The sequence below is a fragment of the Lynx rufus genome, unplaced genomic scaffold (genome assembly GCF_022079265.1).
Source record: "Lynx rufus isolate CCGP_SWC_20201006 ecotype Redwood Valley unplaced genomic scaffold, mLynRuf1.p SCAF_7, whole genome shotgun sequence".
In the NCBI taxonomy this organism is placed as follows: Eukaryota; Metazoa; Chordata; class Mammalia; order Carnivora; family Felidae; genus Lynx; species Lynx rufus.
This window is the reverse complement of record NW_025814889.1, coordinates 15415585-15442536: the sequence shown is the minus strand read 5'-3', so window position 1 is coordinate 15442536 and position 26952 is coordinate 15415585. Positions and strand designations below refer to the sequence as shown.

The 26952-nt window shown below is 41.8% G+C and overlaps 1 protein-coding gene across 5 annotated transcripts in view; it reads left to right on the top strand.

The window, feature by feature from the left end:
- Positions 1 to 26952, top strand: part of RSU1 (Ras suppressor protein 1) — a 202719-nt gene that overhangs the window by 89762 nt on the left and 86005 nt on the right. For 4 of the 5 annotated variants that reach the window (XM_047066516.1, XM_047066515.1, XM_047066517.1 and 1 more), the window contains one exon: positions 22722 to 22854. The exons of the other annotated variant lie outside the window; for it this stretch is intronic. In XM_047066516.1, coding sequence (XP_046922472.1) covers positions 22722 to 22854 — 133 coding nt within the window. The remainder of the gene's footprint in view (positions 1 to 22721; positions 22855 to 26952) is intronic. 5 annotated transcript variants of the gene reach the window in all.

The following is a 26952-nucleotide window of genomic DNA, read 5'->3' as shown; positions in this document are numbered from 1 at the left end:
CCACAGATTTAGTGGCTTAAAACAATACAATTTATTCTCTTACGGTTCTGGAGGTCAGGCATCTGAAGTCAGTTGCACGGACCTGAAGTCAAGGTATCAGCAGCATTGGTTCCTTCAGAAGGCTCAGTGGGAGAATCAAGCTCCTTGCCTTTCTCAGCTTTTCCGGTGTTTGCTGCATTCTTTGGTCTGTGGTCACCCCACTGATGGCTCCTCCGTCCCTCATAGCGGGACCACTGCAGTGACATCAGGCCCACCCACGTAATCTTCCCATTTTATGATCCTTGACTTAATCGCATCTGCAGAGTCCTTTTTGCCATAGAAGCTGCCATCCACAGGTTCTGGGGATTGGGACATGAAGATATTTGGGGGATGCTTGTTCCATACCCCACTTGGTAAAGTACACAAGAGCTTCAGAATGCAGCTGCTTTCGTGAAAATCATTTCTTTTTCCCCGCTTCTTGGTGGGCCCACCTCCCATCCTCCAGAATCACATAAGCTGGCTGGTCTGTAGTGTATCTATTGACTGGAGGATCCTCATTCCCCTGGGATTTGAGTCTGAGTTTGATGAAGCATGTGGGTGTATGTGTAACTTGATTTTCATTATTCAGATCGAGGAGAAATGAAGTTTGTGTTTCTTCCCTCATTCTACATGTTGGTATTATGACTAATAGTTTTTAACACAAAACCGTTTTTGAAATAGGAGTCTTTTATGACGTATTTTGACAGAAGCACTGTCGTGCTTTTAGCTGCTCTGAGAGGAGTAAGTTGCAGGATGCTAGCTTCGTATCCCGTACCTGAGTAATCAGCCAAAGACGACGGCGTGTCCAGAAATACCTCTAAAGTGTCAACCACAAAACCTCGTTAAAATAATCTCATTCAGAACACTTGACTCTTCCTTACTTGCAGTTTTGAAATATCAAAGTTTTTGAAGAGACAGGGAGTCCTAAGTTATTTCTTTTTTGGGGATGCCAGATGGATGTTGAATGAGGTCCAGTTTTTTAGTTTTTCCTCAGATAATTTTTCGAGTGTGTGGCGGTGTTTTGGATCGTTATCAGTGTATCGAGGCGCTCTGACGCCCCCGCTTCCCCGCAGCCTCCCGCAGCCCCCCACAGCCTGGCACCGGTGCGGTTGCCTTGGTACCTGTTCCTGAAGGATGTCTGCAGTGAAATTTGGTTGTTTAAATAGCGCGACTTGTCATCTAAAAGTAGAAGTCATTAGCACGACGCCGCTTGGCTAGAGGTGTCTTCGATACTGTTTTTAAATTTTTCTTATTTTATCACTTTACTGTTAATGTTTACTCATTTCACCACTGGAAATTTCAGTCCCTGGTTCACAGTATGGATCTGGAGTGAAAAATGCAAAACGTTCTCCTCAAGAGTCTCCTGAAACTTGTGCCAAAAACAGTGGCCATGAGTGAGACGTAGCGTGTCTTCTGAGAGATGGGAACTCTGAAATTCCAGCTCTATTATTCCCCTGCATAATCAGGAATACTTAGATGTCATCCACAGTTGAACACATTGTCTGCCGTGGTCAAGGAAAAGGGATTCCAAAATGCTTGCTGGCTTATGTTTGAACTTTAACTGGCCTTCGCGGTGATTGTGAATTCACCAGAAACACATATTTATCTCAGAAAAGGTAGAGCTGGTTTTTGTTTAATGGGAAAATTGAATGGGGTGCTTTGGGAGGATTCGTATCCGTTTGTCTCCATTTTAGTTATCTACTCCGCCAGGCGGAACGTCTTTACTCTTGCCTCCCAGATGAGTGGCCTCTGAAGTCAGTGGCTGCTGTCACCGCAGGGGTGGGGGTGAAAACCTGTTCCTTCTCTGGTGGGCCTCTCCACGGACACCGCCGACTGGCGTCTTGCGTTGGGAGGGATGTGCAGTAATCAGTTGCTTGAAACTCTTGCCTCGTTCACTCCAGGTGAGTTTTTAGAGAAAATGTTCTGGAGCGCAGAGTGTTGGTTTTGACAACAAGAAAGCAAGTTTAGCCATCACAGTCATCAGAGTATGTCATCTTTTTTTTTAAGTTTATTTATTTATTTTGATGAGATAGAGGGCGTGCGTGTAAGAGTGGGGAAGGGGCACAGAAAGGGGGAGAGGGAATCTGAAGCAGACTGTGTGTTGTCAGCACGGAGCGATGTGAGGCTTGAACTCAAAACCCCATAAACTGTGAGATCATGACTTGAGCTGAAATCGAGAGTTGGATCCTTAACGGACTGAGCCACCCAGGTGTCCCCACGGTAATTTGGTTCGTAAAACAGTCAAATCCTATACAGTTCCTTTTCTTGTGTGGGATCCTATTTTGTCATCGAGGCACTGGATCTTCCTTGAAACTCAGGGTTCACTTAGTCCAGTAGGGACGAATCATAGATACTGAGGTCTGTGTTTTTAGGTACATTAAATACTGGTTTCTTTTTCTTTTGCTCGTCTTTGGTAGGGGTAGGGATGGTGGTGAATAAAATGAAGGGACACCAGTTTTGGTACCAGATAATTCCATTTGGAAAAAAACACCATATTGCTATTATAATTTATGTTCATTATTTTAAATAACTAAAACATTCGCAAAGGTCAAAAAATTCACTCCAAATCTCAGCGACTTAGGGGCACCTGGGTGGCTCAGTTGGTTAAGTGTCCAACTCTTGATTTCAGGTCATGATCTTGCGTTTTGTGGGGTCAAGCCCCACGTCAGGCTCTACACCGTGAGGAGCCTGCTTGGGATTCTCTCTCTCCGTCTCTCTCTGCCCCTCCCCCGCTCATGCACATGCACATGTACATCCTCTCTCTCTCTCTCTGTCAAAATAAATCAACATTTAAAAAAAAAATCTCAGCAACTTAATTACTACATTTTAGTGATTGTCATTCAAGACGAGTCTCAGATGTGGACAGAAGGGTGTGTCAGGAGGTAGAAAGGCAACTACATTTATAAGTAAAAAACAATATTGTTTCAAATGTTAAATTTTATTTGAATTTAAGAAAGGACAATCAAATGAGGAAATTAGGAAAATTGTACTACTTGACCAAGAATATTAAGGTATTAATTCCTAAAAGATCACGTGAAGTAAAAATAAAAATTACTGATAATATTGAGGTGTCCTACACTAGGTGTCAATCTATAGATATAGATAAATACCAAAGTTTTATATGTAAATACATTATATTTTTAAACTGTTTTTCAGAGTGGATTGATGGCTTTTTGTTCTGTTGCTTAATTGGCTAGATTTGTTAGGTAGTTGTTTTTCAGAGAGGCTGTTTTATGTCCTAAGTTCTTGCATACTTGAGAATATCTGTCCTGTTTTATTTGATAGATAATTTGGGTATAAAATTCTTGAATAACCTTTTCTTTTCCTGGAACTTTGTGGGCATTGTCTTTTGACATTGAATGTTGCTAGACAGACATCAGAGGCCGGTCTGATTTTTCGCTGACTGAGGAAGTATAAGAATACTTAACTTATTTTCTCTCTCCCTCTTTCTCCACTATATTTATTAAAGCATAACACATAGATAAAAGTCATGTGGCATATGCTTATGGCTTAGTGAATTCTCACCCTGTAGAAACTCAGGCAACAACTACATAGATCAAGAAATTGAAAACCAACAGCGTCTCAAAAGTCCCCCTCAGGCCTCTTGGTCATATGCAAGGCCTTCCTTTCTGCCCCAAGGTAACCACTGCCTTAACTTCTGGTACTATTATTGAGTTTTGCTGTTTTTGAATTTCACATAAAGGGCACCATTCAGTAGGTTATTCTGTGTTTAGAGGCTCATCTGTGTGGTCGCATATGGCTGTATTTCATTCATTCCCACTGGTCCTACAATGGGAATTAGCTGTGCCTGTGTCCCACTTCTCACTTGAGCTATGTATTTGCTTAAAGCAAAATCTCTCCCGCCTTTGAGACCTTCCCCATTTGGGGCCCGCCGTGGGATCGGAGGCTCTGAGAGTGCTGCTATGGCACCACTGCCTCCGCTCCCTCGTTGCTGCCCTGTCCCCGCTCAGGGGGCAAAGAGGCATCTTGCATCTCGCCCGTCAGCTCCTCTTGTGTAGTTTGCTGTGGAAGGGGGTTTTTCTGGGAAACCCTTTCCCCTGATGGAAAAGTGCTTTTACTCCATCCTGGTTAACTGGATGTCTCCTAAGTTACCTTGGATTTGAATAAGGACGTTTATTTATTTTTAATATTTTTTAATGTTTATTTTTTGAGAGACAGCAAGCAGGGGAGGGGCAGAGAGAGAGAGAGGGAGACAGAGGATCTGAAGCAGGCTCTGCGCTGACAGCATAGAGCCTGACGCGGGGCTCAAACTTTCAAACTGAAATTGTGACCCAATCTGAAGTCGGCCACTTAACCGACTGAGCCACCCAGGTGCCCCTGAAAAAGTACGTATAAAATCTAAGGCCGATCGTGCAGATTTACCATTATTGGGAAAACAGTGGCTTTTTGGTGCCATCTCGGCCTTCTTCCTAATTTACCTGGCATAGGGCCACCTCCCTTCCGTGTCCAGCCTCTTGCTGACCTGTCTCTGTCTCCCCCTGCTTTCGTTGAGGCGGGTTCCCTCAGAAGAGTGCTTTCACCAGTGGGGGTAAATTGTAGTATGAGGCTAGCTTTATGTTCCTTTACAGGTTTTCAGTATCAGGGAATGGAGAATTATATAATTAAAGAGAAATTTAATCTTTATGTCTGATAGTCTCCTTGTCTTTCTGACCCACCAAACGATATCCATAGCTAGAAATGCCAAAAGAATAACAAAATCAGATTTTTACTCCTACAGCTCACATTACGTCAATTCATATATATATATATATATATATATATATATATATATATTTTTTTTTTAATGTTTATTTTTGAGAGAGAGAGAGAGAGAGAGAGAGACAGAGTGTGAGTGGGGGATTGGCAGACAGAGAGGGAGACACAGAATCCCAAGCAGGCTCCAGGCTCAGAGCTGTCAGCACAGAGCCCAACATGGGGCTCGAACCCACGAACTGTGAGATCGTGACCTGAGCCAAAGTCGGATGCTTAACCAGCTGAGCCACCCAAGTGCCCCGTCAATTAATATATTAAATTACATAATATTTTATATAAATATATAGTAGTTTGGATTACATACAAGTAGTCCGCTCTTCAGAAAGCTTCATTTTTTTTTTTCCCCACCTGTGTTTTCTGGAATGTTGTCTGTTTGGCTCTTGCATAAATGCTAGGCAGGCCTGTTTTAAAGACACTTAACTTTTGTGTATTGTATTACTTATGAGTTCCAACTTCATAATCTCCAGCTAGCTCTTCCTCTTACCTGAGAATGCAGGCCCTATACCCTATACCTCGTGACCGTTTCCACGTTGATATCCCATAGGTCCATCACATCACGTTTGAAATAGTGTTCTTCTCTTCCTGAATTGTGTCGAAGACACAACTGTGTCAAAGAGTGAAAACCACTCTTCATATGTTTGCCGTGTAAAAGCCAGGGTGTCCATTCTTAGGGTTTTTCACGTCACTTTTCTTTTTTTTTTTTTTTTTGAAATTTATTGTCAAATTGGTTTCCATACAACACCCAGTGCTCATCCCAAAAGATGCCCTCTTCAATACCCATCACCCACCCTCCCCTCTCTCCCACCCCCCATCAGCCCTCAGTTTGTTCTCAGTTTTTAAGAGTCTCTTATGCTTTGGCTGTCTCCCACTCTAACCTCTTTTTTTTTTTTTCCTTCCCCTCCCCCATGGGTTTCTGTTAAGTTTCTCAGGATCCACATAAGAGTCACATCACTTTTCTAGATCAGAAGTTCTCACCGTCTTTAACGGTAGAGCAGTATCAATCGCTGTGGTAGTAATAGAGTATATTTCTGTTGTACTGCTGTGTGTTAGACAACGTTCCGAGAGCTGTACATTTATTAACCATTCTGGTCCCTTAATAACCCTGGGAGGTAAACACTTAACGTTCTTCATCATGCAGAGGAGAGCATGTGTGATCTGTCTAGAGCCTTAGTTAAATGTATCTGGGATTTGAATGGAAATACCGTATATGGAAATGGATAAGGATCGCCCCGAGCATTGTTTCTTCTCTTGCGGTTATCGGTACACTGGCTGTTCTCCATCCATTTCTCACCCGAGTGTATAAGCATGTTGACATTATAGAGCTGGTCGCAGATCCAGCCTGATTTTTAAAGAACATTTTATAAATCATTCGACTCTCAGTAACAAATCCGTGTAGGACATGGCTTAGGAAGCCGCTATGGGCTCATGCCACATACCAGAGTGCCTCTGCAGCAAAGACCATTGTTTTGCACCAAATGACTGACCTGTGTAGTCTGTGGAGATGTGAGCTGTGGCTTTCCTGCTTTAAACCTTCCGTTGGTGTAAGCACACGCAGATAAAGCCCCAGGTGCTCCTCGAGATAAGGCTTCCGGTGATCTAGCGCCCCCTGCCTGCCTTTCCAGACAAAGCTCCCAGTCTTCCTGTTGTCATTGTGATTTCTGCTTTTTGCCCCTGTCCCCTTTTTCTGGAGACTCCACTAAGATCCTGTTAAGAGTCACTCCCCGTGTTGGTCCTACCCTCTGCCTCCATTTCCACTCTGAATCAGGGAGTTACTGTGTTGTTATTATCTCTGTTTTGTATTCATTTGAACCACTAGACCACAAGCTCATTGGGGACAAGTTTTCTTTGGGACATAAACTCTACTAAACAAGTGTTTGTGAGTGGATAAGTACCTTGATTAATCAAAAACAGATATGTAGGGCAGACTTTCTGAAACTCCAGCCACTTGACCATTAAGAAAATGGAGACAGTGACTGTTACAGGCTGAACTGGTTTCCATGCCCATCAGTACCGCCACCCCCACTAAGATTCATATGCTGGAGACCTAACACCTTAGAATGTGACTCTCTTTGGAGATAGAGTCTTTAAGGAGGTAATTAAGTTAAAATGAGGCCCTTAGGGAGGGCTCTAATCCAATTTGACTGGTATCTTTTAAGAAGAGAAAATTTGGACACAGAGACACCAGGCTGGTACTCCCACAGGCCATGTGAGTTCACAGCTGGAAGGTGGCCATCTAGAAGCCAAGGAGCAAGGCCTCAGGAGAAACCACATCTGCCGACACCTTGATCTTAGGCTTCTGGCCTCCAGAACCGTGAAAAAATAACCTTGTGTTGTGTAAGGCACCTAGTCTGTGCTGTTTTGGACGGCAGTCTGGCATAGGACTGTGGTGGCATATAAAATCACTTCCGAAACCTGTGTAATCTCTAAAGTCGCGTGTGTGCACATAAACAACACGTGAAAGAGAATTGCAGTCCTTGGCGTAATTCATTTTCGGTGTAGGAGTCTTAATAAGAAACCTCTAGTACGTGAGAAAATGTTTAGCAAGAAATAAGGAGGGTTTTCTCCTGAACCTGAACCTGAGTTAGCTGTAAAAGACTCAGGACGTTTTCATTCCCTAAACGTTCTTATTGGTATCATACATACTGTTTTATATTGTGAAATGAAGATCATCTGTGTAATTCAACTACTGTATGTACTCAGTGATTCTGTGCATTTCTGTTTTCTATTTGATTTTTACTTGGTATTGATATTTGCAGACGTGTTTCTGAAACACATATGTATATATAATTATTTGTCTTCTAGAATAATTTATGGGATAAGCTACGTTTTACATCACAACCATGGTTAGGTGCTGTTCTAGGCATAGTTGGCTATTTTGTGCTGACCCCAACATACTTGAAAGTGTGTTTATATTGTCACCGTGGTTTTTTCTTGAAAAGGGAAGAGAGAGGAAGGAGGAAAAATGGGCAAGAATGAGCAAACAGACAAACTGGTCCTTCCTGACGACTGACCGTGGCATGTAGGAAGGAGCAGACCTTGGTGTGAATCTCAATGTTGCCATGCGCCTTCAGGAAACGACAGAATCCTCTCTGAACCTCCTGTTCCTTAACTGTGTGGCCCCTTCTCAGACACCTTTGAGATGCTATGGATGAGGCATCTAGGCTAGTTGGTGACGCATAGATCCAAGAAGCATTTTCCTCATTTTCAGATTATGTGCTTATCACTGAAGCCATTGTGCACGCTGGGAATAAACACGGATAGTCTGCTGATTCGACGTACCTGTGAGAGCCTGCTGCATTGCTGTTAGTGTTTCTTCTCCCCCTCCCGGGTAGTCTTTCCATGCCCAGCTCAGTGACGTCTCCAGTGCCAGTCATTACTGTCAAGTGGGACAGAAGGGGACACGTCACAATCTGTGGTGGGCCTGGGATGAAGTGTAGGTAGACAAGTGTATAGTTGCCTTTAAAACTCTATCCCAGTTCAGGTGAAAGGCACCCGGAGAGGGACCACCTCTCATCCCGTTGGAGAAACGCATCACCATTATGCATAAGACACCAGGAAAAGAAAAACGTGTAAGACAAAATGCCCACCCTATTTCATGAAGGACTCCGAAACGGAAACAATTTGGTTGTAATTCCACTTTAGTTATGTAGTGGGAGTGTAGACACAGCAGCCGCTGCTGTGAGAGGAGCCAGGCACCTCACAGAGCAAGAACGTCGATAAGAGCTTCTGTGCCCACGGAGTTTCCAGTGGAGGTGGAAAAACAGACCAAAGGAAAAAAACAACCGAGGAAAAAATTATACAATGTAATAAGTACTGCAAAACAATTAAGTGCTGTGATAGACAAAAATCATAGGGCTCAGATTTCTGTGGAGAAGTCTAGGCAGGCTTCCCTGAAGAGGTGACATGGAATGAGGTTTTTGTCAGGAGGCACAGGGGAGAAAGCATGGAGGTAGGTGTAGAAGCAAGAAACACTATGGTATGTTTGCTCATGGTCTTCCCAAGTGAGTCATACATTGTTGATGGAAAGTGAGTATGAATGTCCTGTGAATGATTAAAAAAAAATTTTTTTTAAGTTAATTTATTTTGAGAGAGAGAGTGTGCAAGTGGGGAAGGGGCAGAGAGAGAGAGAGAGAGAGACCATCCCAAGCAGGCTCTGAGCTGTCAGCCCAGAACCCAACACAGGACTCAAACTCAAGAACCATGAGATCGTGACCTGAGCCAAGATCAAGAGCCAGACACTCTTAGCCAGCTGAGCCACCCAGGTGCCCCCACAATACCGTTTGTAAAACACAGTTGTTTAAAAATTGAAGCCGCCGTTCTGACCACTGCGCGGAGCCTACTTTATTCTAGGTTTGCCTCTTACTCTTATAAATTTGCATTATTGAAGAGAGGGACCTGGCTCTTGTTGAAGCCATAGGACACCATTTGTTGTTATTTGTTGATGTCAAATTTACTACCAAGCAAAAATGTTTCCCTTGTGAACATCTCTTTAGGTCTCCGGGTGGTGAAGATCAAATAAGATAATTCAAATAGCGTCAAAAATGTCTCGTATCAATTATTTACTTGTTAAGGTGGTTATTTTGTGTTTTAAACAGGTGGTGTCATTGGAAAGACATTAATTCTGTTTCTCTTTTCATCTGATAAGTGTTTATGATGATAATGGTTAAGGACTCTCAGGGTAGTCTGACTCTTGACAGTAGCAAGATGGAGTTTGCCGATAGACCACGCTGGGTAAACCAGTAGCAATCACGACACTTGTCGCAAAGTGCCACTGCCTGGAACCAAGCCAGGACTTGGCTAATTCAAACTCTATTCTTCGGTAAATAAATTGAGTCTCTGAAACACCTTCACACACTGAAAACTGTCTCGTAGTTGTTGATTGTTTTTCCCTTGCGTAGAGTATCATAGTACTTTCCTTTTTTATTGTTTGTTAACTGTGACAGGATTTCATATTTTTAACCCAAGACAGTTGGCTTTCCAAAAATACTGGAAACAAATTCATGATGTGATCATCCTCACCCAAATCCCAAATTGTGGTAGATCTCCATTTTCTCTCGGTTATTTATAGTTAATACTTCCTTCGTACATTAGGAATGGCAAATTGTCTAAGTAGAGCTTTGGGAAGTGGGGCAGACTTTTGTACCTTGAGTTGTATAGTCCTTTGGCTTTCCTGTTTCTTAAGGCTTATTATTAAATTTTTTTAACATAGCCATCAGCTTGTATCTTTGGCCTGTGCTTGACTCCGGATTAGCACCAGACAGTAAGGTCCTCTTGTTTCTATTAGTTTGGGATGTTTATTTGCCTTATATCACTTATACTGAAAAAGAAGTATATAGGTATCTGTAAAAGTAGAAACTTACCATTTTTTGAACTTCCCCCCGCTCTCCACAACTATACGGCTTTTCTGCTTTTGGATGTAGTCTTTGCTTTTCTTTTATTTGTCAGATCCTACAGTAGGGTGAGTGTGTATGTGGGTACGTACATGCATGTGTGTACTTACACACATGGAAATACCACTTCAAGATAGTTGTGATTTTCTTTCCATTACATCTTGGTTCTAAGCTATTATTGTTACACTTGAAAATAAGCAAAAGTAAGTTCATCAAAACTTATTAAAATGGGCTGTTAGTACATTACCTAAAAAACATTTGGGGTTTCTTTTAGCATGAGTAATTTTGAGTTCACTGGAAATTAAGTTACAATTGTTGCAGTTTTTCATGTAGTTTTAGCATTTGTGTCACTCACGATTCTTAATTATCTTAGTACATATTTTATGTGACATAATATCCACACTCCTACCACCTACAGCCTCTGCAGAGAGCGTGGCACCTGGCACCAAAGTAATAAAAATATAAGCTCCAGAGTGAGGAGCAAAGCCGAAACAAGCCATTTTTACATATAACTTAAGTTTAGGTTCTGTGTAGTAGATTGATCCCTTACTTAACCTTTAATAAAGTTGGATTCAGGGGTATTTATATATAAATAAAAAATAAAATTAATTTCGTTTCATACTTCCTCATGAGCAAGTACCTGGTAATATATTACAATGACACTTAAACTTCAGTCCTGGTCCTGTTGGTGGAACAATTGCCATACTTTTTTAGTAACCGTTTTTGAGGTTAGCCATTAAACAAGTTGTTGCCTTTTGGAAAGGTCATTACAATTACTATTACTGTTGTTTTTAATGTTTATTTTAGAGAGAGAGAAAGTGCGGGGGGGGGCAGAGAGAGGAGGACAGAGATGTGAGGTGGGCTCCACGCTGACAACTGTGAGCCTGATGCAGGGCTTGAACTCAAGAACAGGGAGATCCTGACCTGAACTGAAGTCGGATGCTCAACCAACTGAGCTAGCTACCAGGCTCCCCACCATTAGTATTATTATTAAGATTATGGGACCGTATTCACACTAATTGAATCAGTTTATATTTCTCTGGCTTTTTATGTCCTATAAAGTTATCTAAGCAGTCATTTCCTCTTTTCACATGATTTGGAAAATAAAATTGCATAGAAATCTACATACGTTTAAGACTCCATCCCCACAAGACCCCTCCCTCCCAAGTTCCCTGAATGGGCTTCTGAGTTACACTGACATCTCGATCTTGATCAGCTTCCGTATAAGTAATGTTACAGTCCGTGTATTTGTACATGAGCCACCTCAAAGCATAGTTGCAGATTTTGAGTAAAAACGGCGAATAGGGAAGTGCATGCCTGTCTGTATTAATGCTACCTCTTAAAAGTAGTCACTCTGTCCTGTTAATGAAAGTGTATCAGCCTAATAATGCATTACTCTACCAGGGTGTTTTAATATAAAAAGAAAATAATCTAGAGGCAACTAGGCTTTCAACCTTTAAGATAATGGTTCTGATAATGGAATACTAGACCTGTGAGGGAGGTAAAGAGTGTATTTCCGCAGATGCCTCCCTGGTGCTCATTAAACCTGGTCAAGTTATTGACTTCCAGTGCTTCCTCAATCAATACCTTTTTGCGGTAGGAGATGCGTGTCCTGTCCTGGAAAGACCAAGAGCCCAGATAAATTGGCCTTTGAATCCCAGCTCTGCCTTGTGACCTTGTGACTACTCATGTGACCTTGGATATGGATCTTAACCGCCCTGAATGTTGTTGCTTTTCTTAAATGAGATGATAATACTTTCCATGCAAGATCTTAGTAACTGCATAGAATAACGTGTACGCAAAGCGCCTGAAGCTACGACCGGTATATGGTACACGCTCTGCAAATAAGAGCTATTATGTAATTACAGTGATGAAAATGATGGTAATGGTGAGTATTCATTGATCTGTGGGGTTTTTTTTTTGACGTCTTTAATAGTACTAGTAATATTGTCTGAAAGTTAGATTTCTTTCTCATTAGTCAAGATTTATTACTTTTTGGCTGCTTTATTTAAAATTTAAAAAAACCTTTGATCAAATTTTTTTAACGTTATTTAGGAGTAATTGACAGATATAATTGTTTATATTTAAAATGCCTACACATTATACAGTTATTTCTAATTTCTAATTACGGTTATCAGTAGTGACTTTTTTCTGAGTGTGGTCTCCACGAGAAGCATCATCTGCCCGTAAGAACTTGTTAGAAATGGAAACTCTTGGGCCTCACCCAAGTCTTTTTAAAAATTTATTTATTTATTTATTTATTTATTTATTTATTTATTTATTTATTTATTTATTTTCTATATTGCTTTAACCTACTTTTTTTTTATTTTAATCCAGAATAGTTAACATACAGTGTTCTATTAGTTTCAGGTGTACAATATAGTGTTTTTAACAATTTTATGTTATTCATTGCTCATCATGATATGTGTACTCTTAATCCCCTTCACCTGTTTCACTCATTCCTTGGCCCCACCACCTTCCCTCTGGTAAGAACCATCAGTTTGTTTTCTAGAGTTAAGTTCCATCTTTTTGGTTGGCCTCTGTTTTTCTTTGTTTGTCTTTGTTTGTTTCTTTGCTTTCTGCTTATCTTTGTGTTGTTTCTTAAACTGCACGTAAGAGTGAAATCCTGTGATATTTGTCTTTCTCTGACTTATTTCACTTAGCATAATACTCTCTAGATCCTCCATGTTGTTGCAAATGGGAAGATTTCATTCTTTTTTATGGCTGAGTAATATTCTGTTGTCTGTGTGTGTACCACATCTTTTTTATCCATTCATCTGTTGATGGATACCTGGACTGCTTCCATATCTTGGCTATTGTAAATAATGCTACAGTAAACATAAGGGTGCATACATCTTTTCAAATTAGTGTTTTACTGTTTTTTGGGTAAATACCCAGTAGTGTGATTACTGGATCATAGGGTACTTCTATTTTTAACTTCGGGAGGGAGGAGCGTCCATGCTATTTTCCATGGTGGCTGTGCCGGTTTGCATTCCCACCAACAGTGCACAAGGATTCCTTTTTCTCCACATTCTCACCAACCCCTGTTGTTTCTTGTGTCCCCCAAGTCTTATTAAATCACAAGCTCTGTAAGTTCTAATAAGGCCTCCAGGAAATTTGGATGCACACCCAAGTTTGAGAACCACTGCTTTAGAAAATCTGAGAAACACAGAAAGGGGTAACTTTCTTGATCCTGTCATTCAGAAATGACCACTGTTAGGATTCTGAGTGTACTTCCCTCCCACCTTTTCTCTGTTCTTGTGTGTTGGTACTTACGTGTATTTTTCTAGCCTTTTTCCTTACGTGTATGTGTAAATACCTATTTAAAAAAAAAAAAACCTACCATACTTTATGAGTTCAATAGCCTATTGTGTTCAGTTCAGTATTAAGTCATGATCATCACTGTATGTCATTAAATTTTATTTGAAAACATTTTTAATCATGTGGCTACATAATATGAGTGTTTATAATTTGTTAACCAAGCCCTTAGACATCTGAGTTGTTTACAGATGTTGAGGAGGAACATAAGCAACACTGAGTTGAAAATTTGTATTCATAAATCATTGGGGATATCTATGATCATTTCCTTAGCATAAATTTATTACCAGGATGGAATTACTAGGTCAAACAGTATGAACATTTTTATAGCTCTGAATATATATTGCCAAATTACCTTTCCGTAAAGAGGTGCCATTTTGTACTCCGACCAGCCATATTGGGAACTGTCTAATTCTCTACCCTTGGCCAACCCTGGGAGCCGCAGTCTTTTTGAATATGTACTAATTTGAGAGGAGGATGTTTATGAACTGCAAGTGAACAGGATAGAACTCACTGTCTTCTAGTCTTTGCGTTTCCTTATACTTCTGTGTTCACAAGCATGAACGGTAGATGCTGTCTTGGATTTTGTTTCTTGCATGCTAATGGTGTTAATTTATACAGTTTACTCTTCTTATACAGCCTGCTCCTTACTTCTTCAAGACTCCATATTTTTCATTGAAAGGGAGTTGCAGGTCTTCTAAAGGTGTGCTATGGAACAAAAATAACTAGGCAACGTGGATGTGATGGTGAGCCCCATATACCTGTAGGGATTAACTAGGGACTAGAGGGCCTTCAAGGAAGAAAACAACAAATTGTTCTTGTCGGCAGTATCACAAATCAATTAGGTAATGCTATTATAAATATTAAATCTTGCTAATGAGGGAATTGTTGAAGGAACCTGAGATAAAAGAACTGAATGCTACACTGGCTGAAAAAAAAGTTTTATCAAGAAGGTGACCTTTCTGTATACAGTTATCTTAAACAGCTATGGTGAAGGCCGGTTTGTGATATATTTATCAATCCTATTAAAAGTTATGATACTGAAGGGCACCTTCGTGGCTCACTCAGTCACTTAAGTGTCCAACTCTTGATTTTGGCTCGGGTCACAGTCTCATGGTTTGTTCAAGTTCAATCCCTGCATCGAGCTCTACGTGGGCTGTGCAGAGTCTCCTTGGGATTCTGTCCTTCTCTCTCTCTCTGCCCCTCCCCTGCTCACCTGCTCTCTTTCAAAATAAATAAAGTTAAAAAAAATTATACTGAAACTTATTCTTTGAGCATAAATTTATTTTAGTTTATGTTGCATTAATTAGTGACTTCTGGAGTCTCCAGGGTAACGGAAGCTCCCTCAGTGTTGACATTCCTAGCTTCCCAAGCAGTCATAAGGATGTCCTGAACTCGGGAATTAGAATGGAGAGAGTGAGGGCTAGGGGGATGGTGGGTGCCCCCAGTGTACTCTGGGAACTGACTCCAGGAGGGTGCCTCAGACTGCTGCTGTTTAGACATCATTCAGACTTCCAGGAAATGAAATCATTGTTGCTAAATTTTATTTTTCCTCTCCTTTCAATCACAGACCCTTGAGAAGATCATCAACAGGGCCCCTTCCTCGTAAGATTGTCACCGCATAGATAATAACTGACTTAGGGCACCTCCTGTTTCCGGGGGTTATAAATTCATTCAGCAAACCCACTTTAGGCACCTTGTTTTTGAGTATACATTTCACTCCTTTGCAGATTTCTCTTGAAATAATAATAACGAGGAGCATAGTGTACATAGTGCTTTCCAGTTTACAGAACCATTCTGTACACTTGTTGGCTCTTGTCTGTAGTCCTATCAGTTGGTGCTGTTATCCCCACAGGACACCTGAGGAAGGCAAACCTCAGAAAAAAAGAACAAAGATTGACCCCAAACGTGTCTGTCACAAAGTTGATGCGTGCTATTTGGGATCGGGAGCCAGGTCCTCTGGCCAGATCTCCTGGGCTTCTGTCTACCCTTGGTAGCATTACATAACACAGGGAAATCTGGCAAGCACAAATGAGATTGCCTCCCACACTTGAAAGGATGATTGGGAAATCCTATATGAGCAGCAGGTTAAAACACGAATTATTTATTTAACATCCATAGAAGGTGCCTTGCATGAAGAAACAACCATGGTGGTGTGTATTGGGGCTGCTGCGGTTCCATTGTTGGGCCGTCACGTTTATAAGTGACCGAGGGCCCCCTTTTTCCATCTGACCCTGGAACACAGGTCTCAAATGGCCAAGAAGAGTATCAGAGGGAAACCTATGTAAAATGCGATTTTTCTTCATTGGTGAAAAGGGTTTCTGAACCCTTGTACACAGGGATACATATAAATCAGAGGCCACTTTGTTGGAGCCATTTGGCAGGATATTATTTATTTTTTTTTAATTTAAATTGTACTCTTCCCCACAAGATCGGAAGAGCAGCTGTCTATTTAGGTATGTATCCTAAAGCAGCAGTGCATTCATTGGGTGTATTAAATGAATGACGTGTTGCCAGAAAGGCTAAGCAGACAATTGCCAGAATGACAGTGTGGCCTCGAATTCCCCACGGAATAAATTTGAGAGCTGTCATGAGACATCCCAGCTTACTTTGATTGCATTGATGATGCCCAGAAAGAGAAGCAGCTTCAGATCTAGATTCTCAGTCCAGTTACGGCTTTATAGACCATCATCTACGAAGTTTGGTGTTCACTGCAGTAGGATGATGCCATTTAATTTTTTTATTTTTAATGTGTATTTACTTTTGAGAGAGACAGAGACAGAATGTGAGTGGGTTGGGGGCACAGAGAGAGGGAGACACAGAGTCGGAAGCAGGCTCCAGGCTCCGAGCTGTCAGCACAGAGCCCAGCGCGGGCTCGAACGCACGAGCCGTGTGAGATCATGACTTGAGCTGAAGTCGGCCGCTCAACCGACTGAGCCACCCAGGCGCCCCATGGACGATGCCATTTTAAATAAGATGGGCTCCTTTGTGCTAATTAATGTGCTTCATGTATTTTGAAATTGTATTTGGCATTTCCTTTCAGGGTACTTTATGCTTTTCTTATAAGAATAATGCATACTTGTAAGCACATGGAATTCTCAAAAGAGAAAATGAGTAGTTTATCCTTTGCTCTGCTGGTTCAAATCCCTGTCCTGCCTTACCTTCCCCTCTTCAGGGAAACCCACATTCACGATTTGACGTATGTGCCGCCTTCTTTTACTTTTCACATAAACATTTACTCATGCACATATGTGGGATTTTTTGAGGTACTTTTCTCAAAAATAAGAGCAAATTTAGAATACTCATTATTATTATTATTTTTAATTATACTGTAGACCTCTTTCTAGGCCAGGACATGCAAATAAATCCATTCCATACCTGTAGGGCTGGAACATACATTATTCTGCTTCTCACCTGTTGGTGAACATTCTGTTTCCAGTGTGTTTTATTACCACAAACATTTACTCTTACAATGTAAGCATTATTTTATGAGCCATATGATCATTTTCCATTCAGTAAAGTGTTTTGCTAAAGAAGGGGAAAAGTAGGAGCCTTCCATATTGAGTTGTTACCTATAATCATGTACTTTTGCGATGAGTGGTATGGTATGTGGTAATAAGAATTATAGAGATTTAGGTGTAGAGTATCTCTTTATGTATGGAGCAGCCGTAAATGTAGCTTGTATTTTGTGTTGGAGTCATTTGTGGTTAGCTTCAGTGTGTGGATTCACTGAGGAGCAGGGGTGATCTTTCAGCTGTCATAATGTCCCATCTAGACCCCTTCCAGAGCAAATCAATTATCTGCGTTTGGGCGAACCTAGTACACTAATGATAGACTGCCCGGTCAGCCATGGTTTGCTACTTTTACCTTGTTAGACCATGGCCTTAGATTTCTGGGAGTGAGCACCTGGCTTTTAGAGTGCATTAATTTAAAAAAGCGCTCCGTGGAATTTTGGAATTACGAAAGAAGGGAATGCCGCTTCGATGGTGTGAAAAATTGGCCCAGATCCTCTGGATTTCCTAATATATGATAAATAATATTTACCGGCCACGTGTTTCAGAATTTCAAGTACACAGGAAGAATTCTGAACAGGGTGATTATGAAAATAACCAATTTCCGTAAGTGAAAATGACCATGTTTATTAATGGGGCCGCAATTGCCTATTGCATTCAATCCCATCTGTATCCAGCAAGGAGAACGATTGTTTTGCATGATTTAGTGCTTACAAAATTACGGTGGCACGGCAAAGCTTACTGTACCAGCGGCTTTGGAAAGAAGCATATGTGGTCCTTTTGCAGGTAATAAAATGGCAAATCCAATTTGCGATTGCAGAATAAGCCTCTGAGTGATATATGATCTTCATAGCAGCCTCGGTCAGGGGGTCACCGCTAATCACGGAGCTGGCTGGCTTCCCCTGTGGCCCGGGCCTTCCCACCGAAGAGTGAGCAGAGTGAATCTATGTCTGGGAGCCAGCCAGCCTGTCTGTAGATGCACCACTTTCTAGCTTATTAGATCCTCTTTGTCACAGTGCTTAATCCTGCTGCCTGATCCTTGTTAGAACACCACCAGAGCGCCGCTCGGGCTTCTAATAAAGGAGCTGGGCGAGGGCGCCTAACTAGACGCACTGAAGCGTGCGGCAGTGAGGGGGATTGCATCCTGACTGACAGCGGGGGCGAGACGCTTCCTGCATGTTATTACTTAAAAGGGAACCTACCTCCGACAGCTGACAGATGAGCTTTGCTGAGGCAAGGGTAACTTGTTGCTAGGCCAATATGAGACGGGTGTCATCTTTTCACATCGTATAATGGCCCAGCTTTACTCTAATTATATTAACCCCCTTCTGAAATTGCTGCATTCTGGGCCGGCACACCGGCAGGTAGGGAGGCCGGAGACAAATAGCCGGCTGGGAAGATTCCAGCCGCACAGAGGCGGGTATTGTGCTCTCTGCCGATGACATTAAGTTGAAGAGCAAAATAAGCACGTCCTGTTACCCCGAGCCGGGTTAGAGCTCCGAAGAGGCAGTGCCCGGGTTTGGCTTGCACGATCTCCGTCTCTGTCACCTGCAGCGGTCGTCTGCTTTTAGGGTTTGCTGTGGACGTTAAACATGGTCTTCCTGCTTCTTTGTTTACAAGGAAAGAGCAGCTTCGGCCACCGAGCTACTGTTTCGGGTCGCCCCCTGCCCCCAGGGAACTTGAATCACTCCCTGCCAATTCTGGTAGCCCGGTGAAGATCTGGGAATCTGACTCAGTAGCTGTGTTTGATACTAAAATTAAGCACATGGGGGTGGGGGAGAGGGTGCCCCAGGCCCCCTCCCCCTCTGGAATGCACAGATGAGTGTAAAGTGATAGAAACGAGAATGCTCATGAATATCCCATGATCCTTTGTGTTGTACCCCGACTTTCGCACTCCTTTTCCCCAAGGGTACGTGTCTAGCTGGCATCCAGCGTCTCCTGCTCCTGCGTGCTCCAGTTAGCAGACGTCATTAGCAGTCCCCTCCGTCTCTTCTGTCTCCGTTGACAGCGCTTAAATAGAGACATTGCTAGGGACTGACAGATCTCCAGGGGGTTAGAGGCTTCAGACAAAAGGGCCCAGAGAACACGGCTGACCTTTCTTAGCATTACTCCTCTAGCTCTGTCTTCATGTGTGGCAGTCAGGGAGCATAGAACTTTAGTACGTGATTTTCAGAGGATTACCTCTAAAAAGGCTGCCGGCTTTGTAAGAGGCTGCTAATAAGTTAACAAGAGGCCACGTGCATTCCCAAGTGGGTAGGTGTAGGAAGTAGGCTCTTCCTTCGCACAGAGACATGTACTTGTATCTCAAGCTCAAAGATGATCCATTAAGATTTGCTTCGCTCATAGCATACCTGTACTCCCGCATTTTCGGGACAACCCTTGGACCTTGGTGGAAGCAAGCTTATGATGCAGCCCAGGAGAAAAGAGAGGCTTCTTTCTCTCACTGTCCCATGGACGTCATCATCCCCGAGCTGAGGATTGCCTGTGGGGTCTTTCCTGGAGACTGTCCCTGGTCCACAGTTTTCTCACATGGACCCAGGGCCCTGAAAACACAGCATGGTGAGAAGTGCTCTGTGCTCCAGATATCGAGTTCCCTTCCCTCGTCCTCCCCCTCTTCTTCCGCAGACTAGTCTGAACCACATGTTAAGAGAAAGCAATCCCGTTGAATTAATTCCTGGTGATAGGCGAATGTTGGGGAGTCCCAGATGTTCACCAGATTAAATTATACCCATTAGAAATTCAGACTGTGTTTCTCAGTAGGATAGATGATTTGGGGAACAAGGAGGAAAGATCTTCAGGTCAGAGTAGCCACTAACAGGGAGATCCCCTTGTTTAGGAAATGGTTTGCTTCCTTATGCAATTCATGCCTTTTGTGGCTTCTCTTCCTTTTTTTCTTAGCCACTTTGGAATATGTATATTTTTCCAAATGTCTGTTATTTATTTTTTCATAGTTGATTTCATGCTGATGTCAGTGGGCAGGCCTCAGAGGCAGGATAAACATAGCTTGTTTATGGGGTGAAGATTTTAAGAGAGGTGTTTACTTCCACTGCCTCCACCCCCCAGCTTATTAGTGAATTTGCTATACCATGGTGACCGTTGCCTGCTGTGGGGCCTTCCCTCAGTGACCATGCTTCCTAAGAACAATGGGCAACATATTCACTGGACGTTTAAAACAGGCCACTTAAGAAACACGGGATTGTTGGGGTGTCTGGGTAGCTTAGTCGGTTAAGCGTCCGATTTCTGCTCAGGTCATGACCTCACAGTTCGTGAGTTCAAGCCAGGTGTCGGGCTCTGTGCTGACAGCTCCGAGCCTGGAACCTGCTTCGGATTCTGTGTGTCTCTCTCTCTGCCCCTCCCTTGCTCGCATGCGCGCGCGCGCGCGCGCTCTCTCTCTCTCTCATAAATAAACATTAAAAAAAATTTTTTTTTAAATATGGAATTGGTTTTATTGTCTCTTTTAGAATTGTTTTTATTTTTATTTTTAGAGAGAGAGGGAGAGAGCAGGGGAGGGGGGAGAGGGAGGAAGAGAATCTTCAGCAGGTTCTGTGCTGTCAGCATGGAGCCTGATGTGAGACTCGATCCCACGAAGTGTGAGATCATGACCTGAGCTGAAATCAACAGTCAGCCACTTAACCGACTGAGCCACCCAGGCACTCCTAGAATTGTTTTTAAACGGAAGACTTTTTTTCAGATGTTATATTCATTTTTAGGAAAAGAAAAAATTGGAAAAAGTAATAGAATTATATGGAAGAGAGGACATAGAGTACAGCAAACAAGATCCTAAAAGAAAAAAATAATTACAGAGGAATTTAAACAAGATACAAATTTTTATTCTTAGAAAGCTAAAACCCCTCCCCAGGAGAAGATAAAAACAAATAGCTCAGGACTTACAGCTCACACCCAAGTAGGATATGCAGCTAAGAGAATTTGGACAACTCAGGGATTTTGACTTGCCTGAGGCAGTTTTCTGACTCCTGGTTTAGAGAATAAAGCCTATTAATTTACCCAATGATTTAATATCTGACTAATGATGTTTAACCATTAGGATGAGGAAATTGACAATATTGATAATCTTGGAGAGAAATTTATCTGCTTATTTTTGTAGTTGACACCAACAAATTCTAAAAAATAGCTTTGGAAAAATGATGAATTACTCATTATATTTGGTAATATCTGTTTTCTTGAGAAGCATTTTATTAAATTGTAATCACTTTTATATTGGTCTTTTCTTTAGTTTTCTGAATAGTTACAAGTTCGTATAACAAGAAGAAGACAAATTGAAACCATCAATTGTTTTAAGAAGAAATATTACATCATCTTCCCAGTACAAATGTTTGTGCATTTCTTAAGTTCAGATCAGCTAGGACATTATGTGCTTCATGGTATACTTGCATCCCAGAATGTGTTTTCCTTATCCTGAGTTATCAGTTATGACACAATTGGCAAGTAAAGTTTCAAAACTGGACAGGCAAGGCACGTTGGATGTATCTTGGGAAGAATAATCGGTGAGTCTCTTGTCCTGCAGGCTGGGAGTCTGAAAATGGACTTCCTCAGTAGGGCCTTTAGGGGAAGGCTTTTGGTGAGTCTGATGCCAAGCAACCTGAATACGCTGCTGCTCCAACACCGTGCTGTCCTTGTCTCTTGCGTAGGCAAGCGTGTGGTGGGAAGCTCTTTCACACGTAGCCTTTACCATTTTTGAATATACCAAACGGGGGGGGGAAAAGGTCAACTGACTATTAACAGATGATATTCAGATGGGTGGCACTTGCTGACTTTGTTATGCTACCTTCCTTAACTCATCCGTGGTTGATCTAGAATATGTAACCTGAAAGCTTCACCAGACAGTGTAGAAAAAGAATACAAGATTTGGGGTCAGGAGCCTTGGGTTCAAATCCCGACTTTGACATTTTCTGATCTTGGACATATTACTTAATTTTGCCATGTTTCCATTTCTCCATCTATAAGCGATGTCAATTATTGACCTTAGGGATTGGTAGGTAATCAAATGAAGAAATGGTTTTTAAAGCTAATTCATCAGCTGGTAAGGAGTATACAGATGTGAGTTTCCAGCATTTCTGTGTTAATGAGATTCATTTAGTGCCGATTCTGTGATGTGCTTATGGTCCCTGAGTAATACAACAATAATTTTACTTGGGCAACATTCTTATCTTCCTTCACTCATGGTCTACTTTGATGAATGGTGATGTTGATTGGATTGGGTTTAGATGAGATTGGACAAGCAATAATATACATTGTCAAATAGAATTTCAGGAGGTTCTAAAAGGATTGTGTCTTTCAGTCTTGGATGGGTCATTTCCTTCTCTGTAACAAATACCTAGAAAAATAAAGTATATGCTGCATTTGCAAGAACACCTTCCAGGTTTCCTTCCTTCTTACCTTTTTATCTCCCTCCCTCCCTCCCTCCCTCCCTCCCTCCCTCCCTCCCTCCCTTCCTTCCTTCCTTCCTTCCTTCCTTCCTTCCTTCCTTCCTTCCTTCCTTCCTTCTGTTGTTAATATCTTGGGCCAGGGTACTGTCACTAACATTTCTTGCATTCCAGTAAGGACTTGAAGTAACATTTTTAAAAAATCAACTCAAATGATCCAAGAGGTATTTTGGGTTGTGCCGTGGTTACTGGGCAGGACTCCTTAGACCTGGTTTGTGTTAGATGAAATGAACGTCACCTCTCCTCTTTTCCTTCCATCATTTCAGGAAACTTGGATTTAACTGGTCAGAAGCAAGTGTTCAAAGCAGAGAACAATCCCTGGGTTACCCCCATTGCTGACCAGTTCCAGCTTGGTGTGTCCCACGTGTTTGAATATATCCGTTCTGAGACATACAAATAGTAAGTAGACTGTGATTCTCTAAATTAGTAGACTGTCGTTTTACAGTATTTGTAATTATGCCATTTTTGAAAACTATCATATGACCTTGTCGTATTGGTGGCGGTTAGCTTATAGTATTTTTAAATGTTTTATTAATAACCACAGGTAGTAATTGCCCCTGTTATTTATAGATTATTCTTAATTGACGTTTTCAAGGGGAATTCACACCAAAGTTGTTGAGAAAAATTTTAAGGCATTAAATTGGTTGCATATTCATGGCACTAACGAAATTCACCAGACACATTAAGATCAGCACGTACTTTTTTCTCCTTTGAATGCAAAGAATAAGAAATGTTATGAACAAAATTGTTAAGCAGTTTATTTATAGCATTAGGAGGAGATACTAGGAAAGCATCATTCTATTCTTTAGAAGCTCTTACTCTAGCAAGATGATAATCTCTCTAAGAGAAAAAGAAAAGGCAGAAAAAGAGGAGGAGGAATCAGCCAGCTTTAGTCACAGCATCAAAATCCCTTAAGTCCTTGCCCTGGGTCAAGGGCGACCTTGGGGAGCCAGCCCTAGGACCTAACTGTCCACACCTGTTTCTTCCTCATTGTGTCAAAGGGCAGCTGCAGTTCTTCCATCCCCACTTGCCCTGTTGGTTCCTGCATCTTCTGACGTTATTTCCCCCTCATCCCACCCCCATCCCTCAGTTGAAATGATCATTTATCTCAGTGCTTCCCGATCCTTAATGGTGAAATCTAGTCCCTTCTAGTGTTAAACAAATACAGAAGAGACCCGAAAAAAAAAAAAAAAATCCATACTCTGATTTAATCAGATTTTGTGTCCAGCACCATCCTTTGAGAATTTCACATCCCAGCTACTAGAGAAGAGCGCGAGAATCATTAAAGGTCACATTCAGTTAGGAGTTTGCTTTTTGGGGCTTAAAAAAATCCCCCCCACTCAACACAGGCCTCACTGAGTCCGTGCTGGGGCAGCAGGTCAGGATTAGCCCACAGGGCAGAATCCCTGCCGGTAGATTGTCAGCTGTGTGCTTCTGGACCCTCCTCCCGTGTACCGTGTTCCTGGTCTCACATCTAGGACTTGGTGTAGTCCTGTGTGCCTCGGGCAGAGCCACAGAGAAGATGAGCCGGGAAGAACGATGGTGTTAAAATTAAATACGCTTAAATTGCTGAAATGATAGCATATCCTCATATGTGAACACCGCTTAAAGCACGATTTAGGTTTCTTTTAAGATGATACCGTGACATTTACAATATGCCTTTCAAGACTTACCTCAAGAGTAAACTGAGAGAAGTAGAAGATGTGTTTTATTGTTTCATGAGCCTCATAGTTACTTGCAATGATATATATAGTGTCTTTAAATATGAATATAGCTCAGCCTTGGAAATTAGTTCATTATGAAAATGTGTGAAAATATAATTGCAAATGAGCAGCGTATTGTTCATTTTTTTCCTCTTAAATTGTTAATCATTGCTATCATCAGTTTTAGATAGAGGTCTGATATTTTCTCAGTAAATGGGAGTCTCCATAGATCTTCGTTTGTAGGTTATCTTTTCAGAAAATCATTGTATATACCTTAACATACAGAAAAATACACAAACAAGCTTTTATGAACTCAGAACTGGGGAAAGTATTCTGTTTTTCATTCTAGATAACCCTGTTTTATTTTATCATCCATTAATTTATAATCTATAGAGTATTAGAGCACATTGCCTATAAAAGCACTTCTAATTTTAATTTCATTTTAAAAGATTACGTTTTGAATTGATGGATATTGTGTTAACTCCAAGTCCTTGACTAATCACCATCATACACATTCAGTATTCAATAACTATTGTATGTTACGAACTATTTCTGGTTATTTGAACATGGTTAGGATGTTGGATGAATGAGGCTCATGGCTTCGATTGAGTTCGTTAGTGGGCTCTTTGAAAGGGACTGTATATGACACAGCATTTTCATCAGTAGCATATTTGTTGCCTCTGGCCCCGTCTCTCTTACTAGCATCCTAGTTTTGAGGATCAGAGTAATGTAAACAATTTGCCCACTGGCTTATGTTCTGATTTCCTCCTGGAGAACGACGTTATCCTTTATACAGTGACATGAGCATCCACAAGCTTAAGTAAGCGTAGGGGAGTCATCACCCCCTTTCTTGGGGGACCAGTTAGTACAACGTTCACTGCTTTTAGAGGAGTCTGTGGGAGCCTCAACTGGGAGGATACACTTGATGTGACCTCCTTAAGGGCAGGGACCCTCGGTGAATTCCCTCAGAGTTCTCCCCTTCTCCTTAGGAAGGAGAGAAGTGTTAGTGGCTTGGTATTTCAGCTTTCTGTCCTTCACCCATTCTCCCACATCTTCTGTGTTCACTCCTTTACTGAACGTACTAGCTGAACACGTGGCCTATTAACTAAGTTAGATGCTAAGTCAGACTCTTAGTCTTTTTTAAAATAGTACTTACACAAAAATGCCACCATTATGTTTCGCTGAGTGTTAAAATGTAAGGTCTTCTTGGGGCGCCTGAGTGGCTCAGTCGGTTAAGCTTCCTACTCTTGGTTTGGGCTCAGGTCATGATCTCATGGTTCGTGGGTTTGAGCCCCGTGAAGGGCTCTGTGCTGACAGTGACGATCCTGCTTGGGATTCTCTCTTTCTGCCCTTCCCTGACTCGTGCTTTCTCTCTCTCTCTCTCAAAATAAGTAAACTTAAAAAATAAAATAAAAGGGAAGAACCTCTTTTATATGAATAGCTGTACGTTACTGTGTCCTCATGTAACTAGAACCCAACTTAATTCTTTAATTTTTTTCAGCAGCCACTTCCTAATTAGAGGACCTTTTGCATCCTTATCAACTACCTGAAAAAATGTTATTCTAATTAAGCAGGTGCTTGGCTACTTTTTTTTTTTTAAAGCTGGGCATGTGATGACTTTGAAGGAGCCGGTTTATTCATTACACATATTTTTTTCAAAAAAGCCAATTTCACATTCAGCACCTTCACCTTAGATATTCCATTCTAAAAGCTGCAGTTTCTACTCTCGCTTGTCCTTTTTTGTGTAAGCCACATAGACCCCTTCCAGCAAAAAGTCCCTTTTTTGTGTATCGATCTTGAGACGACTCCCATGAAAGCACATTTTCATTTTGCTTTGGCACTTACTTGCCAACGCCTCTGCTTCCTTATTTTCCTTTTTTCTAACCAATCGACCCATTCCTAAGTGAGATCAGTAAACACCTCACCGGCATGTCTCGTTTTCATTCATGTCTGCAGTCGACTTTCACAGCGACCTTCACGTTCCAGGCACATCCTCAGAGGCCTTCTGAGTGTAGAGCAGCGACAGGTGGAGAAGACGGATTATCTGATTTCCAGGCTCTAATGGACTCCAAGAGGAGCCGCGGACATTGGAAACAAAACAGTGCAATCAGTGTTGAGGAAGAATTAAAATGTTCCGAGAGGATTTGACACGAGGAAGATAGGAACTTGCGCAGTGGAGCAGGGGCCGGGGAGACGCGGGTAGGTGTGGCCGGGAGCATGTTATGGTAGCGTGCTGTATGTAGAACACGCTTGGGGCATTCATCATGCCTTCCCACTCATTTCTCAGGTGGGGACTGTTCTTTGTGATTTGTCATACTTTCAGCCAGGGGAACACATTGGCTGGTGTCATTGCATAAAAAAAGCCACTCATCCAGTTTTTGAGGAGCAAACCCTACAAGTACATTAGCATTTTTCAGGCTGTCCTTAGGCCATAGGGTCACCTCCTAACGCTGTATCTGGTGGTGGTTTTCTCCTTGTTTGACCTCTTTTATTTCTGTGAAGCAGAATTATGATAGAATAGTCACCACTTGTTTAGTTTCCAGAAGGTAGATTTTTTTTTTTTTTTTTTACCTCCAGGAGGAGAAGTCAGATTAGAGTCAGGATCCTTGACAAGATTCTTTGTGAAAGGGAGTAACTCACACTTTTCACATTTCCATCAAGGAAGGTGGATGGGAACCGCAAGCCATTTTAAAAGCTGACAAGTTAACTCTTAACAAAAGAAGAGGTTTGACAAATGTTAGGCTGAAAATGTGTTGGTTGAAAGAGGCATTTGGAAAACAGGCACCCTCATGAA